At 42.1% G+C, this 15,982-nt stretch overlaps 1 protein-coding gene across 1 annotated transcript in view; it reads right to left on the bottom strand.

The window, feature by feature from the left end:
• Positions 1–2,793: 2,793 nt before the first annotated feature.
• LOC117254994 (DNA-binding protein SATB2-like) overlaps positions 2,794–15,982 on the bottom strand; it is a 34,106-nt gene continuing 20,917 nt past the window's right edge. Inside the window, exons 6-12 of the mRNA XM_033623523.2 lie at positions 14,779–14,881; positions 11,687–11,737; positions 10,847–11,379; positions 10,538–10,750; positions 9,805–9,957; positions 8,074–8,265; positions 2,794–6,507 (exon numbers count right to left, since the gene is read on the bottom strand). Coding sequence (XP_033479414.1) covers positions 5,872–6,507; positions 8,074–8,265; positions 9,805–9,957; positions 10,538–10,750; positions 10,847–11,379; positions 11,687–11,737; positions 14,779–14,881 — 1,881 coding nt within the window. The 3' untranslated portion in view covers positions 2,794–5,871. The remainder of the gene's footprint in view (positions 6,508–8,073; positions 8,266–9,804; positions 9,958–10,537; positions 10,751–10,846; positions 11,380–11,686; positions 11,738–14,778; positions 14,882–15,982) is intronic.

Raw genomic sequence — 15,982 nt, 5'->3', positions numbered from 1 at the left:
ATTGGTTCTTGCCATAATATGAATTTTAACAGTTGTCCAATAGGGCTGTCGGCTGTGTATTAACCTGACTTCTGCACAACACAACTGATGGTCCCAACCCCATTGATAAAGCAAGAAATTCCACTAATTAACCCTGATAAGGCACACCTGTGAAGTGGAAACCATTTCAGGTGACTACCTCTTGAAGCTCATGGAGAGAATGCCAAGAGTGTGCAAAGCAGTAATCAGAGCAAAGGGTGGCTATTTTGAAGAAACTAGAATATAAAACATGTTTTCAGTTATTTCACCTTTTTTTGTTAAGTACATAACTCCACATGTGTTCATTCATAGTTTTGATGCCTTCAGTGAGAATCTACAATGTAAATAGTTATGAAAATAAAGAAAACGCATTGAATGAGAAGGTGTGTCCAAACTTTTGGCCTGTACTATATATACATATACATATATATATATATATACACATATACATATATATATATATATATATATATATATATATATATATATATATACATACACATACATATATGTATATATATATATATATATATATATATATATATATATATATATATATATATATATATATACACACTGACACTGTAATTGTAATTGTCTTCGGTACTCGGCCTGCGGCCTCGTGCCTACGGCCGTGACAATATACAGTACAACGTCACTCCCTCTCATGAGATATTGCTTAAATATATATACATATAGTGAGTATAGTGAGCCGGTGACTGTTGGAAAAATAACTCCCGACAGGGGAAGAGGGTGGGAGTGGATGAACCCGATTAAAGAGTACCTGCCTGGACGGGATGCTCTAATACCAAAGCGAGCGCGCCCACAAGGAGGCAGGGATCATTTCATTGGCCAACAGTAAATCTGGCATTCTATTGGTTGGGGGATTTTGTCAGGGTTGTTACACAAAAAAATCCAAGCGCAGGGCAGAAATCTGAGAGCAGAAATTCCGCGAGCGCACAGAAACAGTTTGAGCATGAGGAGAAAAGCCGAAGCTCGAGCAGGAAATCTGTGCGAGCAACATTGTATCTGAGTGTGAGCAACATGGTATCTGAGTGCAAGCAACATGGTATCTGAGTGCGAGCACACAGTCTGAGCGGAAACAGAGTAGATCCAAGCGCAAGCAGAAGCTATTTGAGTGCGAGGGCAGGGTTTTTGAACGTGAAATCAATAAATAATGCTCTCAAACTGATAGACCACTCTCTTGAATAAAGCAGGGATAAAGCTCCATAATATGCAGCACTGGGAGCAGTTCGTCCCACAGCTGGTCTGTAAAGCCCGATACACAGTCATCTCACACACAACTAACATTCACACAGTATTCTCTTAAAGCCAAACACTCAATCGAGCAAAGGTTGACAGATGGAGTTACAGACATCTGTGAGCGTGGCAGTTGCTAAATTGTCTCAAATTGTTATCAGGCACCCTGGCACAATAAAGCAGACATGAAGCTGCAGAGAGTTAGCTACGACGTAAATTAATCCATTGCTAATGATTCACAGAGCGAAGAAGATGAATGTGCACACAGCAGATACCCATCACATGATGATATGTATATGAGATACTGTAGTTTGTTGCATATTAAATAGATCATAGCTACACTGGGTGTCTATTGTAATTTATTGGGGGGACACAGGGGGAATGTCCCCTGCAGAGTGGTGGACCCCGCCACCGTTTACAGCCAGAAATCTGACCTTAAATCTTTAAAAATGGGCTCCTTTTTAATCTTAATTGTTGAAATCTTGAGCTCCATAGGGTTTAATGGAGTTAGAATTTTAGCTCCAAATATACTAAAGAAAAAAGCGTGGAAAAAATGCATTTTACTCCTCACTTTACACATTTTGCTTTATTGTTGACCTGAACTGTGCCAGCATACTATCATATATTAATTAATTATATCATAAAGTAAAAGTTACTTTCTTTCAAAAGTGTCTGTGAACTTTCAGTGTATGAAGACTTTGTATTTAAAAGCCTTTATAGGCTGCTTCACTGTCTTTTATCTCACAGAGCCCAGGAGTTACACTTTGTGTTGTATATGGGAGATTTAAAAAGACATGTCTGTGCCCCCCCACCCATCTAATTGCATTGTGCACTTTGTGTTTTGCATTTTACAGTTGCTGTTTTTACATTCATGTGTCTGTGGTTAGGTTGGAGAGGACTGTGCACTTTGTGTGTGCATTTGACTGCTGCTCTTTTTATAAAGTTTGTGGGTAGAGTTGTGGTAAGTGAGGGTGAATTACGGGAGTGGAATGACAGTTTTCTTGCCTACTTTTACACAACAGTACTGAGCTTCTCTTTTATATCTGTGCATCTTATTTTTTATTTTAATTTTATTTATATTTTTTATTTTATGTATGTATTTGTTTTCATTAAATGTTTTATATATTTTAATTATTTATTTATTTATAATTTTTTATACATTTTTGTTTATTAATTGTATGATTATTTTACAGACGAAAATTGTTTTGATTGTTCTGATAAAATGTACTTTTCTCGGAAAAGCATATCTTGATTTTCTTTGAGCCACTGGTTTTTAATTTATTTATTTTTTGGCTTTCTTGTATTATATCTTTTATCTTGACATTTTAGTTGGTGTCAGTGTCCCTCTGTTTTAAATGTGTTTTCGTTTTTCTCTCTGGAGGTCAATGGCAGCAGGGTGCAGTTTGAGACACTGAAGTTTGTTTACAGGTGTTTGCGTCATCACTGAGCTGTTGAAGAGTGGGACCAGCTAACAGAGGTTTTCAAAAGACAAACAGGGCAAACTTTCCACACGGATTATACTTTGGAAAAAGTTTTATCAGACTCTCATGTCCTGCCCACAACAGAATCAAAGAACAATGGTAAAACGTCAAAGTGGAACAGATCAGGAACATTGCGTGCTCCATCCAGGACAGAGATGATTGTCAAACTGAAATGTTAATGCTGTGTTTTCATGCCCTGTTCCTGTGTGGCACAAATCACACAAAACAGTGTCAGTGACAGTGGTTGCATCCCACATGTGATGAGTTTTGCAGGTGGATTGTCAACATTTACATCATAATGTACATAAATGCAAAACTGTTTGTCGGATCATTTCTCTTTGAGTCTTGTTTTAGAAACTGTAAATAAAGAATCATACTTTTAAAACTCAAACTGTGTAACACTGACTTGCTCATCCTCTTTTTTTGGTCACATTTACAAAGACATATGTCGTCATATCAAAGAAAATAATAACAAAACTATAATTACAACAATAATACTCAGATTGCAGTAAATATAAAGGTAGTAATAAATATCGATGGGAGGGAAGCGTAGAACTGATTTACTGTCAGATTCACGTAGTTGATGAAGGGACCTCCTAAAGCATATATATTTCATAGGATTTAAAATGGCCTTCAGTCTGGGTGGAGGTTCTAGTGTTACAGGTGAATGCCCGTCTCATGGGGTATACTGCCCAGTGTCAGTTTATTTTTGGTCCCCATATGATTACATCTAACACGAAAACCATTATCAGTGTTCCCACCTCTGCTCAGACAGAAGCTCTCCGACTGCAGCTTCTCAAAGTATTTTTATTTATTCATTCATTTGTATTTATTTCTATGATCTGACAAAAGAAAAAACTTGTGTGAGGTTTGGGAGGATTTTACTCAAAAGCTTCAGTGAGGTGAAATTCTACATTTGGCAGTGGACTCCAAACAGGTAAGCATTCGGTATATCATGTGGCCAATTTCAGGTTTGTTCATTTTACGAAAATGAAAAACTCACAAAAGCTGTCTTGGCTCGTCTTTCCACTGCTCCAACAATCACCAGCTCTGGTCTGGTTGAAATAAACCCTAAATTCACAAAGCTGATGTGAAAATATGCTGGCTCTACACACACTAAAATTACTGTTTATTTAAATGGAGCCTGGTGTGTTTGGTGATGGTGATTTTGGGTCTTTTTCTGGTTAAACACTATCTAACAAAATGTCTGTTTCTGTAAGGATCCTTTCCATGATGTTGTCAGACATTTATAATCACAATCTGAGCCTGTCAGTGGCAAAAAAACTTTCACTGGATGTATATTGACAGTGTGAACATGCTCTGAATAGTTACACTGCAGCCTGCTTCACAACTGCCAGCTGCACTGCTCTCGCTTAATACTGAACCAGTTTCAAAAATTGTTGTTTCAATTAGTCACTTAGACACAAAAACATGGGAAAATCCAAGTTTTAAAAATACCAAAGTTACCCTTTAACACCCACTGTGAAACCTCCTGCTTTAAGAGAAAAAGTCACCAAACTCTTATGAGTATTGAAAACTTAACCTGAAAATACAATAAACAAAAACATACATAAATAAACAAAAACTCCTTGTTAGCTTAAAAGGTGGCTAATGATTAGAAACTTCTCAAACCACTCCTGCAGTATAATCCACTTCTCCTCTGTCCTTGCTTTTAATCTGTATCCATTCATCAAAATACACAGCGTCCATGTTACACCATTGCATTTATATGGTGACTGTAAAGGATGCTGTGTACATATGTCGTATTTCCAGCACACGGTACAACTCGACTCGCTCTTATTCTGTTTTCCACTTGCAAAAGTTGTGCATAGTACCTGGTACTTTTTTGGTACCACCTCGACAAAGGTCCCAAGCGAGCCCAGCTGAAAAACTGAGTTTGGTTGTGTCCACATACCATTTTTGTCTGAATGCCAGTGTCTTTTTTCAATTGTTTAATGATGAGAGACTGTGCGGCTATCTAGAGAAAAAGCACCACACCCAGCGTGTTTTTTTTCAGTGAACCTCTGAACTTTTCAGAAAGGCGTTGGTGTCGTCACTGCTGCTCCTTTAGCTACATACTAAATCGAGCTGTTTGATATGTCAGAAACTATCACAATAAAGACAGAAAAGCCTATTTTTGGGAGCAGATCGGCCGGACACTGGATGTTGCTGGTGAGTCTTGCTTTTATCACCGTACATGTTGTAAACTGGATGTTAACTGTGTAGTCAAACCTTATAACGTAGTGTTAGGTTAGCTATCTAGCTAGCGTCAAGATATTGTTGTCATTGGAACAAACACCATGGGTATTGTGTCATTAAAAAAGTGCTGGAACTACTTTACAGCCAAAGAAAAACATCCTTGCCAAGCTACTGTCAATATCAGTCGCAACTTTTTTGACCCATATTTTAAACAGCGGCAGCCCGCAAAACTACGCCTTACACTGCAGACACTACATTGTACAATTGACAAACATGTCTCTGTTAGGTCACTGATGAAAGAATCCAGTGACTGACACTTTAAAAATGGTGTCATGTGGTTTCACATGGTGTCGCTATGCTGAATCCTGCCTCCACTGAGGGGGCAACAAGTGGAAAACGAAACAGAGAAAAGAATCTGGTACCAAAAGTGAGTCGAGTCAAGCCAAACCATTCAGTGGAAATGCAGCATCAGTAACAGACAGAACTGTGAAAGACGTGGATTGTGCTGCAGGAGTCTTCTTATAGTCACCTGTAAAGCTAACAGAGGTGTTCTGGACATTTTCTTAGGGTGCCACTTTGAAGGAACTAATATAATTTAGGGAATTTGTTGTTTTTCCAGTATGCTGTCATGATGATTTAAAGCAGTTTGAAATGTGTTCCCATCCTCACTAAAGAAAAGAAAACTCAGGAGGAAATGTGTTTTTGTCTGCATCTGTAGGTAGTGGTCATACCTTTGGATCCCTTTTCAGTCAAACTTACTTAAATATGTTTCCACAGTTCTTCAGATATTAATGAGCTCTGATGATCAGCTCTAGTAAAGGTGATAGAGTGTGTTTATTCACAGGCTGTCTGTGTGTGGGCTTCACAGTTTGACGCTGTCCTTTGCTTCCATCCAGTTCTTGTTTCTCTGCTGTTATCTCTGCTGCTCTGCAGAGTGGGGGCTGTCCAGGCTGCTGTAGGGGGACAGGGAGGAAGTCGCTGGCCCTGAGGCTTTCCCATCATCCCCTTCTTCCTTCTCTGTCTCCATTTCCACATCTCTTTCTTCTCCTCTGTCTCCTCCCTCTGTTCTGAACGCCTCCACTGATCCTCTCCCATCTTCGCTCGACTCCTCAGACGCAGAGAGGCCCTCCTCCCCTCGACTCTCCACTGTGCAGACGCCGCCCTCGCTGGGACTCGAGCTCTCCCTGTCGTCCTCCCCGGGAACGGGCTCTCTGACCTGGTTGTGGTGCTTGACGTTGTAGCGCTGGTTCTGGAAGAACTTCACGATGGTGTGTTTGGGTAGATCCAGCTGGGCCGACAGGGTGTGGATGGCCTCCTGGTCGGGGTAGAGCCCCACATCGCCGATGAAGCTCTGCAGGATTCCCAGAGCCTCGAGGGAAATCCGTGTCCGTGAGCGGGCCTTCTTTGCTCCTCCCCCTCCAAGGCCGGGGCTCATCCCACGCTGGGGCGTGTCTTCTGAGCCATGCAAGACCAGCAATGGGATGGGCTGAGGGTCTTCATGAACCGGAGATGGAGTGGTCAGAGGTGGCAGGGGCTGTCTGTGGATCACCTGTTAAGAAAAGAAAATTACATTTAGATAATTCAACTTTGTTTGCCCTCTCCCTGGTGTCTTTGGCTTTTTTTGTATACTTTGTCAGATGCAATGTAGATGTTGGCGGAAATTGACAGTCTCCTAGGTAACGGCCCTGTTTGTCAGACGTTTATAGTGATGTTTCAACACACGTGGCATGTGGCATGTGGCATGGCTGACTTGATGCATAACAAACTAAATGATCACTTGGGGCCACCACAGGGACCTCAAATGAGTATAAAAACGTTGGTATTTTGCACTTGTTGCACTTATTTAGCATTTCTCAACAGGGGTGTTTAGAGAACGTTGGGTGGAGCTGGAGGCAATATGTTTGAAGGAGGGTGCTGAGGTGTTCTTGGGGGGCATGTGCGTCTGTTTTTAACGCCAGTTAAGGCCTTTGGACACAAGTCTGTGTTTTCCGTCTGAAATTGTCACACATTTAAAATAGATACAACTTCATGTTGTGCTCCTTTGTCATATGACATGCCTCAATTCTTTTACCACATGTCAAAGTAAAAAAAAGCTATCTTACGTTTGAGCAGGAGCATGTTGGAGAACTGCAAACAACAGCGCTTTATTAGGAGAGAGGCGGAGTGACAGGCAGGCTTCGTTGAGATATTGTGCACCACCTGCCTAGTGCAACCAAGTTATTTGTCTGTATCATTGTGGTAACATTAACAGTGTATTTATGTCAGGGATGTGCTGTTTTATGACCACATAAACACAACCATTGCTGCTGATTCAATACACTTTAAGGGTTTAACTCAACATGTGGATGTAGAGACACTACAGTTTGATCCGGCACCACAGTCCATGTGAACATGCCTCATGATGTGTAATTACAATACAGCCCACAGTAATAAGTGAACCACTCTGCCCCTCTGCACAATCATTAAGGGAAATGTAGTACAAGCGGAAGTGTGACTGACCAGCTTCCATCACCCGCCAACATGCACGCTGACGTCCCAAATTCATCACACAAACAACCACACTACTAGAGCTTATTAACAGGGCGGGTCGGCCAACACACCCAAACACAGGAATCCAGCACCATAAATCTGTGGTCCATCAAAATTAAAGGACCTAAATAAAGATAATGGCAATTCCTTTTTCTCTACTTCAATAATTACAGGGAATGTTCTGAATAATATTGAGGTTAGGGCTAGACGGGAGAGCATTTTGGTTTTGGGGAGAGGGTGGGATGGAGGAGTGTTTAGCAGGAAGTGTGTGGGCTGGTCATTTACCACTTCTATTTTCAATGACTTATGGGACACAAATATGACAAAGAGGAGGGCTGCTGGAGGAGCAGGTGGTGGGATCAGACAGACGGAGCGAGACAGACAGAGGAAACTTTTCTTAACAGCACTATGCTCACATTTTCTCACTCGTAAAACACTTTGATTTGTGTCTTTTGCTTGCACATGGCTGTAGTGTGTTTTAGAGTGGGTGTGTATCTTTAAAAATCTGATCTTCACACTTATTTTTTTTTCCTCTACAGTCAGCTTTAATCTTCAGAATAAACACATACTATCTGCATGATTGTACCTGCTGGTCTGGGACATGCAGGACGGTGTGGTGCCTTTCGCTGTGCTGTTGCCTTGACTCCTCCTCGTAGACCTGATCTCTGTCGGCCTGCGATAAAGCCAGGAACCTCCTGATGGTGCACAGGTTCTCCCACAGTGTGCGGTTCTCCGGGCTCGGGCTCTCTTTCCACCTGAGCAGCTCACACAGCCAGCCCTGCAGGAGAATTAGGTGAAATTAAAAGATGAAGCTCATGTCATGTTTTATTACTCACTATATGATGATTAAATGACTGCACTTTAGAGTCCTTTGTTTCTGATGAGCTTGTCTGGATAGATGACTATAAAAAGTTTTGTTTTAAAAAGCTTTGTGTGGCAGATTTTGTTTGTTTTGTTGTCCTGTAAGCAGTGGGTATTTTAAAAGGCTTCGGCTTGACTTAATGCATGCGATTGTCTGTTTGTTCTGTGTGTGTTTGGAGCAGACTGCCAGGCTGTGTGTGGCTGTGGTTTACATCACTGCTGGTCTCTCTGCTGTGTTTGCTGACAATGTCTTTTTGTTGGACCAAAAGCTGTATTTCACAGACAAGGGACAGGTCACCCCCTTGGATCCTCCTTGGATAAGCTGTAACATTAGTTAGCTCGGTGGTGCTAGGTGAGATAGCAATAGTTGCACGCTTCCTTCTGTGCGGTAATACGGTTGGCGGGTGTAGTTCAGTGGAAAGAAAATAGTTCCTACATGACTACATCACTCCTTCTATAGCCACTATGTTTGGTTTAAAAATGGACTTGAAACACTGATGCTCCTCAGAGTTGTTCCCAGGGTTAATTGAGTATATATATATTTGTATTCAAATTCTAAAATAAATACTGTATTTATTGGGTTAGAGTAGAAAATGCTCCCTGAGAGGAGAAAGAAAAAAGCAGAAGGAAAAAGTCTGAGGGGAGCAGTGAGTGTCTGCAAGTGTGTGTGTGTGTGTGTGTGTGTGTGTGTGAAGATTGGATTATCTTTGCTAGGCTGACCCAGGATCTGCCACCAGCTGTTGTTTACGCGCAGCCTTCAGCCTGGAAATTAATGGTAATAATGTGATCATCCCTCCGTCATCTTGTCTATCTTTTCCTCTGTCTTGCATCCTTCTGTTCCTCCTCCTCCTCCTCTGTGTTTATTTACATTTACTGCTTTATCATTTAGACTTTTAAGCTTTATCTCTCAGTGTCGCTCATACATTAATACACACGTGCTCTTAAACCCTTTCTGCCTGTGTTGGTAATAAATCGTCACATGAGGTTTGTGGGGGGGAAAGGCATTTAGACTGGTTTTGAAACCATCGCCCTCCTCTCTTTGCCCCCCCTTATCCTCTCTCCCTCCAGCAGACTCTGCTTTGATCTCGCCTTCCATCACCCGCATTGTTTATCTGAGGATGGAGACATGATGGTATGCCACAGCGGGTAATCAGATCCCCCCACACGCCCACACACACACTCACACACCTGCATGTTACACCCTCATCAGCTCCTTCAAACATTATCAACTGTGTACATCATGTGTATGCGGATGTTTTACAGGGTGTTCACGTGTCATTCTTAAAAACATTATCAAGCATGTTGACAAGACCCTGCACAGTTAGAAAATGGAACTTACCTTCTTTCTGAATTCAAGTTCAGGCTTGTTGTTGTTTTGCCACCCATTCAAGGGTGATAAAATAAAATCAAGGAATGCATCTTTAACCACTAAAATGGTTGTTTTTTTGGGACTTACCTGACTTTTATTGGCAGCCACCTTGGCAAACAGCGCCTGGGAGACCTTCGCCCTCTTCATCTCCTGCTGGATCTCGTCATAGATCCCTGACGAGATGTTCACCAGCGAGTCCAGCTTCAGCGGCAGCTCCGCAGCAGACATGTTGCACTTTGTCTGCACAGAGCAGGACACAGTAACTGAGATGAGGTTTGTAGATTTACATGGTTACATAAAAGTTGAGATATAGAAAGACGATAACATTCCACATTTTCACAAGTGGACAATTTCTCTGTTTATCACAAATACACAAGAATTAGATTTATTTTTAAGAGGTTTGGTCAATCTCTGCCTTTGTGACTTTAATATTTAAATTCAAATAAATTCAAATATGAACTGCTACGTTTGATACATATCAGTGTTTCTGAAATGACGCAGTATACAGTATGAGCTGGCTTTGTTATCAGGATGTGGAGGGGATGGTGGACAATGTGTCACCTTGGTATGACGCCTACCAAGCTGCAGACCACTGTTCGTAACCAACACACAACAAAACCAGTTGTGTTTTAGTGAGTCACTGCTGTGTTTCCACTGGCTCTTTTGTTACCAAAATGGGTGTTTTGTAGAGACCTGTCAGCTGTGCCATGAAAAGCTGTTTATTTACTGAGACGTCGCTGCTTCTCCTGCCCCCCCAAACAAGGTATTCAAGGTATCCCAGAGTGCAGATCTGGGATCAGTCCTGTGAGCGTGTGTGTACCTGTGGGTGTCTGTGTGTGTTGCTGCTGGAGATGTGGTTGCTGGAGAGGTTGTGGTTGGAGTTGGTGCTCCGCTCTCTCTCCTCCTGGTAGATGCGGTCCCGCTCGCCCTCTGGCAGGTTGAGGAAATTCTGCATGGCCTTCAGGTTGACCAGCAGTGACTGTGAGGCCGAGCGTGGATCCTCCTCCTTACGAAGGATCTCTGACAGCAGACCCTGCACCCACACCCACACACACACACACAAAGGGTCAGCATTAACGTGAAACCTATGGCATCACCTCTCTCAGTCAGAATGTTAAATTGTGTTTACCTGTGTACGGTTAAAAGCCACACGTGCAAACACAGCCTGAGAAATGCTGGCCCTCTTCAGCTCGTTTCTGACTTGCTGGTAAATGCTGGAGGAGACTTCGGCCCCTGAGCAGTTGAGGCCGGGCTCAGCAGCGCCTCCGGGGCCCTTGCAGGTCCGTGAGATAGGCGGGTGGTGGAGGAACTGCTGGTTGACTCCCTGTGGGTGCTGATGTGCGAGCAGGCGGCTGACGGCGAGCTGCTGGTTGATGAGGTGGGCCATGGCGAGCTGCTGACGGACGAGCTGAGGGGAGAGCTGGGGGGACAGGAGCCCACTGTGGCCCAGGAGAGGTGGACCCTGGGGACGCAGTGGTGTACTGGTGTGGTGCTGGCTGGCGGGGTGAGGCAGACAATGAGGCTGGGTGGAGGTCTGAGTGTCCCCAAGGCCACTCTTGATGGACAGAGCTCCAGGGCTACCCAGGGCGCCCACTTGGGTGGGGGAGGGTAAGAGAGAGGGAGGACGCTGGCTGAGGATGCTCAGGTCCAGATCCCTCTCCACTGTGTAAAAACATACAGGTTTGTGTCAATATACTTGAGAAGATTGTTCACTGATTACATTTATTTCCTCACCCAAATCTGAATCCTGAACCTCAACATGCACCAAACTTAATTTAACTTTAAGCACTACAGGTAAGAGGAAAAAATTTGGGGGGTTGGGGTGAAATTGCGCTTTAAAATTAAAGCCTTGGTCTGTGATTGGTGCCTTTAACCTCTAAACCCTAATTTGAATTCCATTCACTTGGTCACTGAAGCCTCAGTGGCCCCAGTAAGGTGCCACTGAGTCACCAATAAAAGACAAATTTACCTTTAATATCAGATTTGTCTTGTACTGACCACATCTTCTCAATGTATTCACCTGAGGGGGAAATATCAGAGCAGTAAGTACATTTAGTTACATACACTGACACAGATACACCGATTTATTTCAAGGTGAAACAACCAACATAAATATCTTTGATGAACCAAATCTACCAGCACAGAAGTTAGTATAATAAAAGATGTGTAGAAAACCTTTCTAGGATATACTGTTTAAAGTACAGGTCTGTCTTGTGGTTCAGAGGATGATCTTTAAACCACAAAGTCTTTAGTTTAGGTCACTGACATCCTATTTTCACTTACAGTCCACATAAGATCAAATAAGTGAAGAATGTTTCCTCCTTATCACTGCACTCAACGTTTCTGCTCTCCTGGATTTTAACGGCCTCTCTGCTCGTCTGCTTCTTATTATGCTGCTGCTGGGTTTGGTTCAGAGTCACATTTTAGGTTATTAGGGGAATAAAAGTTGGAGTGAGGTTTGGCAGGGCTTCAGATTTTTACCTTCCCAGCGTGTGTGTGTGTGTGTGTGTGTAAGAAGAACTCTTATTCCTGGGTTTTGGTGGCGTGTGTGTGGCTGTGCGTGTGTGTTGAGGGGTTGCTGCTGTTTTCCATTAGGAGTTAAGAGCATTTAGTTTTGTCATGTGTATTAAGGGTGACATTAATGTAAACCATGTGTGACAGTTCCTTCCTACTGAGAGCTGTCAGTGACAGACGTCTCATGCAGCAGATTAGACACATACAGGCTGACACACACGTACAGGGGGCGGACAGAAGAATGGAAAAACTTCATTAAAAAGCATCACATTTAAAGAAACTAAATCGCAAAAACAAAGGCAGCCAGACAGGTGAGTCATATTAAGTCGAGTTGTGATTAGCAGTGAGTGTCAGCTTTAAAAAGAGCTCTGACAGTCTCCACCTTTGTGAGATTTCAAAGCAACATGAGGCAAATAAAGTATAAACAGCTGAACAGTTGAGGTGCGGGAGAGTTGGTCACTAAAACTGTAAAAGTTTTTAACAAGGTGGGAGAATTTAATGAGGAAATGCGTCCCAATAAACTGCAACGGCTCACTGATGGATCGACACTTTACAGGGGTGATTACTAAACACCGTAAAGCTGCCACTGAAGTGAAGCAACACCTGCGACAGGCTGAGCTTGCATGCAAACAAGGAGCCAGATTACTATGAAAAATTGTGTTTACGTGGGCCACACTAGCCTGATTACAACAGGACTGAGTTTTACATCCGTGTGTGTGTGTGTTTGAATTTTACAATACGGATTTCTGTTCAGCTGTGGTCACCAAATTCATAATATTTTCACTTCATGCCAGAGAGATCAAGCTAAGATTTGATTTAAAGTGATAGTTCAGATTTTTTGAAGTGGGTCTGTAGGAGGTACTCATCCATAGTCAGTGTATTACCCACAGTAGATGTTGGTCGGTACACTCCCAGTTTGAAGACACAGAGAGGAATATTGCCACAAAGGCTAAGCAATGTGCCGCTATGGACGGAGGCAGCAGAAAAACGCATTTTAGCCACCTAAAATAATCAGTATCCGTTTAAGTGTATGCTGTATTTAAGGTATTTTCCCTGCCTTACCTTGCTGCATACAGCCTTCATTGTCAGGGAACTAAAGCCGTTATCTATTCACCAGACTCCTTTGACAAAAGGAGCTTTAGACCAGCCAGTCCTGTATTGTGAGGTGGAATTCCTTTTTTTTTCAATTAAGTCTGGCTTTGAAGAGAGCATAGATAAGTTTCACTTTTAGTTCAGTTCCTCATCAGAAAGGGCTGTTTGACGGCAAGGTGAAGCAGTAAAAACCCTGTAAATATAGTGTACAATTAGGCCCCATCTACACGTATGCAGATATTTAAAAAAAAAAAAAATTTCCTTAACTTTTAGCCTGTTGTCCACATGCAAACTGCATTTTAGTTAATTAAAAATAGACATTTTTTTAGAAACAGCTGTCTAAGGTGCCGAATTTTCTCTTTGATTACAGTGTTTTTGGATTGGACATAGTAAAGCAGAGAGTTTTAGAAACAATGACGTAAACTCCTCAATTCAGGCACGTTAGTTGTTGCTTTGTGTAATGAGCATGTTACAGAAACAATAACGACAGACTACCGGTTTGTTTATGTTTTGTCAACACTGCTTGGTCTAATGACTACTTTTACACTTAAAACTTAGTACTGCTGCACCACTTCAGACAAACAGACCTGTCTGCTGCGCCCAGTGTTATTTGGTCCACCAGAAATGATGGTTTTGGATCAGGCCAACAGTGGGACTGTTGTCGATGAGGAGTGGAAGGAAAACTTTCGTGTGTCCAGAGAATCACTGGTATCATTGAGTAGGTTCCTCGGTCCTTATATTACAAGAGAATCAACGGTGATGAGATATCCAGTCATCATTTTGAAAAAGGTAATGTTAGCCTGTACACTTAACCATCTTCGCAACAAGAGGAGACTGCAGAAGAATGCTAACACCAGCGAGCGTTTGGAATAATTTTTGCATTGTAGTATGGAAAGAGATAAGCAATGGTCGTGTGGACAGAATTTTTTTTACGGTGTGGGAAGTTATGTTTTAAAAAAATATTTGTAGAGTTTATAAGTGTAGATAGGGCCTTAAACTGATTGAACTGATTTTTTTTAGGTGGCTAAAACATGTTTTGTTGCTGCCCCCATCCACAGCAGTACATTGCTTGGCCTCTGTAGGGGTCCTCCTGTCTGCTTCTCCAAACTTGGAGTGACTGACTGGGACTGACATCTCTTGTAGGTAATATACTGACTACGTCATACAACCCAACTTCAAAAATTCCAAATGATCCCTTTAAGGAATCAGATTGCCCAAATTACACCACAACCATGCACAGACTAAGTGCTTGTATATTTGTCTGCTGTTACATGACCTCCCAGTGCCTTGCACCAGGGCAGTTTTTGGCTCAAAGGCAAAGTATTAGTGATTCATTTTGTGCCATAAAGTCATCTGAGTAAAATCCACTAGTTGAGAAATATAACAGAAAGTATTGCTGTCTTTATGTGTGCTCAGCTACTTCAGGACTGGATGTGAATGAGGTGTGAGAGTTACCTTTCATGCGTTTGTACCTCTTGTACCAGCGTCCAAACTCCTGGCATTTAGAGGTGGAGACGTTGACATAGTAGGAACTGTTCACTATCGCTGAGATCATACTCTGACACAGAGACAAAAAGAGATGGACAAGAATACAGTAACTTTGGGAAAAATAAACACAATGTTGCAGCTAACATAAATATTTGTCACACTTCTCATCGTTTTATTACTGAATATTGTTCTCTGGATGGGATTAAACCTCCTCTTTGAAATGATTCAACAGTCAGTCCATGAAAAGCCTGTGTGTAGTCTTGGGAGTGGCAGCGCCTTGAGACCGGCTGATGAGTTTTTGTTACAGAAAATGGGAAATCTCAGCAGCTGACCAGCTCACCGCTGATTTATTAAAACTCTTCACCCACCCTCCCTTTCCCAGCACGCACTGTGGCCACTTCTACGGCACAGGAGACTACATGAGAAGTGAAAGCTCAACATGGGAAACCCTGAGGATTAAAACTCACATGAGTCAGGCTGCAAACACACACCACCCACACACTTCCCCTAATCACTAATTATATCATGACTAAGTCCTGTGTATAAATCACAAGTCGAAATGACACACTCTCAAGTCTAATGACTGCAGGGTGTGTGTGAGCAGGATAATTGAGGTGTGCGTGTTTGCATCCTTTCCCATGGGACGGTATCAATACTAGTGTGTGTGTGTGTGTGTGTGTGTGTGTGTGAGCAAGAGATTATTACACAGTGCACTAAGTGTGTGGTGAACTGATGATGAAACCACATGTGTTTAGAGAAAATACTTAGCAGCATCTTGGCTATCTGTGTACATGTGTGCGCATGTGTGTGTGACAGAAACAGAATCAAATCCAGATAAACGTTTATTTCTAGGAAAATAATTTTAACTAATATCTCGCCATTTTATTCTACTGGACTAAACAGTCGACAAAATACATTTTAAAGGAGATCTATTGGGCTTTTTATTTTCTGTCATATGTTACAATGTCTGATGTTTATAGTAAAAGTTTAAAAGAATGAGGTAAACGTATGTAAAAATAATCCCTGTAAGCAAACACTTCAGACCGTTCTGAACACTCTGTCTCCAACTGTTTGTTTTTTTTCTACTTTTCAGACACACTGACATCAGCTCGTGACAGAATTCTTTATACGGTCATCTACTCTAACTAACCCTCAATAAGTCAATGAGCAC

This window comes from Epinephelus lanceolatus, chromosome 24, assembly GCF_041903045.1.
Source record: "Epinephelus lanceolatus isolate andai-2023 chromosome 24, ASM4190304v1, whole genome shotgun sequence".
In the NCBI taxonomy this organism is placed as follows: Eukaryota; Metazoa; Chordata; class Actinopteri; order Perciformes; family Serranidae; genus Epinephelus; species Epinephelus lanceolatus.
This window is presented reverse-complemented; position numbering and strand designations above follow the sequence as displayed.